This window comes from Arachis hypogaea, chromosome 17, assembly GCF_003086295.3.
Source record: "Arachis hypogaea cultivar Tifrunner chromosome 17, arahy.Tifrunner.gnm2.J5K5, whole genome shotgun sequence".
Classification (NCBI taxonomy): Eukaryota; Viridiplantae; Streptophyta; class Magnoliopsida; order Fabales; family Fabaceae; genus Arachis; species Arachis hypogaea.
This window is the reverse complement of record NC_092052.1, coordinates 122,210,852-122,214,971: the sequence shown is the minus strand read 5'-3', so window position 1 is coordinate 122,214,971 and position 4,120 is coordinate 122,210,852. Positions and strand designations below refer to the sequence as shown.

The 4,120-nt window shown below is 35.3% G+C and overlaps 1 protein-coding gene across 1 annotated transcript; it reads right to left on the bottom strand.

The window, feature by feature from the left end:
* Positions 1–333: 333 nt before the first annotated feature.
* On the bottom strand, positions 334–2,194 carry LOC112763792 (protein FAR-RED IMPAIRED RESPONSE 1-like). The gene is made up of 3 exons (XM_025809373.1): positions 1,552–2,194; positions 1,006–1,202; positions 334–441 (listed from the first exon to the last, which is right to left on the bottom strand). The coding sequence occupies exons 1-3, from the start codon at positions 2,192–2,194 to the stop codon at positions 334–336; spliced, it is 948 nt and encodes a 315-aa protein (XP_025665158.1).
* Positions 2,195–4,120: the final 1,926 nt, after the last annotated feature.

The window sequence follows — 4,120 nt, the reverse complement described above, 5'->3', positions numbered from 1 at the left end:
TCAAGACATTAAGAACCCCAAAAAACACAATGAACCAAAATTAATACACTGGATGAACCGAAAAATTGCATATATCAATATAGTAGAGAGCTAATTATAAAAAAAAATGTTTCTATTAGTATTCAGTTTCAGAAACACCTGAACTATTTGACATAGCACAATAAATTGACTATTCAATAAAGAAAAAAGTGACTTTTGAATAAAGAATTTCAAAAAAGCTAATATCAAAAACAAAAAAAGTGACTATTCATTAAAGACTAACAACAGTCAGAAATTAAACCTCCTATAACTTCAGTGAACCAAAATTTGCTCATGGATGAAAAGAAAATTATATTAATAAAATCTAAAACTCGTATAATCCTCTCTGGGATAATTCATATCCAGTGCATTGTAAAAGCTGGAACTTGACTGAATCGTTGGTCCACCATCTAAAAGGTTCAACTGCAAAAAGAGAAAATAAATCATATATTAGCAAAATGCACAAATGAATCAAAAAGCAAATCAATTTTACCTCGCTTGGAGCTGGCTTTTTATTTTTCTTCATGGCGTCTAAGATCTTTTTTCCAGGTTTGATCAAAGTCTGTTCTTGGGTCGACCTCTTGTTCTGACACGTGGCGGGCGTTGAAGGTTGTTCATGTCACTCAACGTTGCTTCTTCGTGGGATAACGAACTTTTTTCTTTACTTCTCGCTTGATATTCTTGCATCTTGGCCATCACATTGTCAAACTCCCGGTGCAGAATTTCGGTCAGCTCCTCTGACTCTGAAGCAAATTCGCATATATTGTGCGACCGAAACACTAAATCGTTGAATCTCTTGCTTCTCGGCTCTAGTAGAGGCTCGTCTTGGCTGCTCTTGATGTGTGTGTGCCTCCTCTTTATGTTCTTGCTCCAGTGCTCCAGTATGTATTTCGGTGGCACGTTATTTACTTGCTCAAAGCTTAGGACGCTCAGGGAATGGCAGCACAATATGCCTTTTGACTCAAACAACAGACATTGGCACTTTACCTCTCGTGATACTGCACCGTAGGTGACGAAAAACTTGTTGAATGTGGAGTTAGAAACCTGCTCCATCAATTCGTATGTTGTGAAACCTAGTATGGAATGCTTTGATCTTGTGATGCAGTTCACCTTTTCTCTAAATTGCGCTTGAACTTCCCTGAACTTCTCATGGGTATACACATGCTGAAATTGAGCATCTATTGCTGATTTTGTTGCACAAGGTATCATGGTGTGAAAATCTGTCGCGTCGAATTCTCTCTCTCTTTGCTCTTTGCTTGCTAGGCAATTGTCGTATTGCTTCACGAATTGACTCAGGGAGCCGTTGCGTGTGATGAACTTGTTGAAAAATACGTGCGTGCTCTCGCTCTTTTGTGTGCTTCTCATCCTAGTCTAGAAGTGGTGATCCAGGTAAACTGGAATCCATATATGCCGATCCTCATACAGCTCTGCAGAAAGAATCGAACCTATTAGTTGCACTAAACTGAAATCTGTGCATGTTTTGAACCAAAAGGTAAAGGCATGAAAATAAATCCAATTAAAAATCTCGATTACTTGAGAGCCACTTGTTGCCTCTGAGGCTGTACTTTGTCAGGAAATCATTACAGTTTCTATCGAATGCGTCTTTTGTAAACGAGTTCCAAACGACGTGGCTCATCTCTTGTTCGATTTCTTCGTGTCTCTTGTAGCCATTTAGTTTGTTTGGGTTATTCTTTATGATGTGCCAGATGCACCAGCGGTAAATTGTTGTTGGTATGCACATCTCGATGGTCCTTTGCATCGTTGCACATTGGTCAGTGGGAATGCCTTTTGGTGCCTTCCCTCCCATGCAACAGAGCCAACACTCAAATACCCATTTGAATGATTGGATATCCTCATTTTTAATCAGCACGCATCTGAGAAGTGTCAATTGACCGTGGTGATTCATGCCAATAAAAGAACTAAAAACCAGATTGTACTTGCATAAATCGACAGTCTCACAGTGTGATGAACCAAAATGTGTTGCTTTGGTGAATATTAAGGCTGAGTTTGTGTGAACCGAATACTTGTTTGTGTTGTAGGTGGTGTCGAATGAAATCATGTCTCCAAAATACTCGCATGCAGCCCTGCTTCTTACGTCGGCCCAGAATGCATGTTTGATGGAGTGATTGCCTTCGATGTTAAGCTCGAAAAAGAAATTTTGATTCTTCTCTTTCATTCTTAGTAGGTACTTCTCGAATTCTTTGGCATCGTCTTGTTCAGAAACAGTCTGTACTTCCCTTGTGATGTAATTTCTCACATCTTTTTCTATAAAACTGAGTTCCCGATGACTGTCAGCTGCTGCTATGAACGATTGCTAGGTTTTGCTTGGTCTGATTCCAGCTTCCTCGTTGGTTTTAATGGTGCGACGCACGAACATGCTTAGCTCCCTGTGTTGTTTGAGCATCTCTGCACGGTCTGGACATCAGGGGTTTAAATGATTCAGAACAACTTTGGAAATTGTCCAAAGACCAACGTCCTTCATTATGTGTACATAGATCCTGGCTAGACAGTTTAACCCGGCTGAGGGGTTTGTTTTCAAAGTTGGAGATATCTTGGATTTCCACCTCCCCTCTCTACTACATACGATTAGTTGATTCTTAACCGCATCTCCCTTCCGAGTCGTGTTCCTTATTTTCGTAGAAAAACTAGCAAGTTTGGAATAATGTGTGTAGAACTTTCTAGCTTCTTCTAGTGTCTTAAAAATCATCCCCACCTTTGGGACAAATTTTTCATCCACAACACACCTGGTCTGCATAATGAACCGAAAACATCATTATAGTGAAACAATTCTATAGTGCTCAGTGAACGAAAATAATCCATTATATATATTCAAATTCAAACTCCTTTTTTCATAATGAACCGAAAAACGTCATTATGGTGAAAGAATTCTATAGTACTGAGTGAACGAAACATAATTCAGTATATAAAATCAAATTCAAACTGCTTTCTGCATAATGAATTGAAACACATACTCATAGTAAAACAATTGTATAGTACTGATTGAATGAAACATAATCCATTATACAAGATCAAATTCAAAACACCTCTGTCTGCAATTTAGATTTTATTAATTCAATTTAATTCAATTCAGATTCAGAACACATGCGTTCATTCAATTCAATTCAAATAAAATTAGCAATTGCATTCCATTGAATTCGATTTACAATTGAATAATCCAAACCTCATCAGCTTGATTCGTTTCAGAAGAATAATCCAATTCGCTCTCATTCAAATGATTTGAAGTTGAATCATTCATTGTTTCGATTCAGAAGTCTAGATCGAAGAAGAAGAAGAACGACGAAGCTTATTACGTTGAAGTCAATACAGATCAATAACGACGAACGCGAGCAAAAAAGAAGAAGAAAACGCGAGTAGAGGACAACGACGAAGCCTATTACGTTGAAGTCAATGCAGATCAATAAGGAAGAACGCGAGCAGAGAAAGCAAACACAAGCAGAAAAGAAGGTTTAGTTGCAGCAAAAGGTTTATGTTGAGCAAAGGAAGGTTAACGTTATATGTAGCGCGTTGAATCACAAATGATTTGGAGGTTGGAGGAGGTGCGTATAGCAAAAAGGACTTGAATAACTTGGATGTATTTTTTGCTTAGATGTAGAGCATTATTGATAATATTATTGCTCTATAGGAAGCAAATATAAATTGCTACGTTCTTTTTTATTATATTATACAAGTTAAAGTTATAGTATCATGTTACTATTAATTATAGATACTTGCTACAATTATATCAAATTTAATTATGACTCTAAATAAATAAAATAAATAACAACCAATATTATTTTTTTCTTTTTTATATTCAATATTTATTGTAAATATAAAAAAAATAAAATAACTAATGAATAAAAATATGAGTAGAAAATAAAACATAATAATTAAAATTCAATTTGTTAACTAATTAATCTTGTGTCCATACAATATTATTATTATTATTATTATTATTATTATTATTATTATTATTATTATTATTATTATTATTATTATTATTATTATTATTATTATTATTATTATTATTATTATTATCTACCAATTAAAATAGAAGATAAAGAACTATATAATTAACGAACCATTATTAGAATGAGTGAGAATT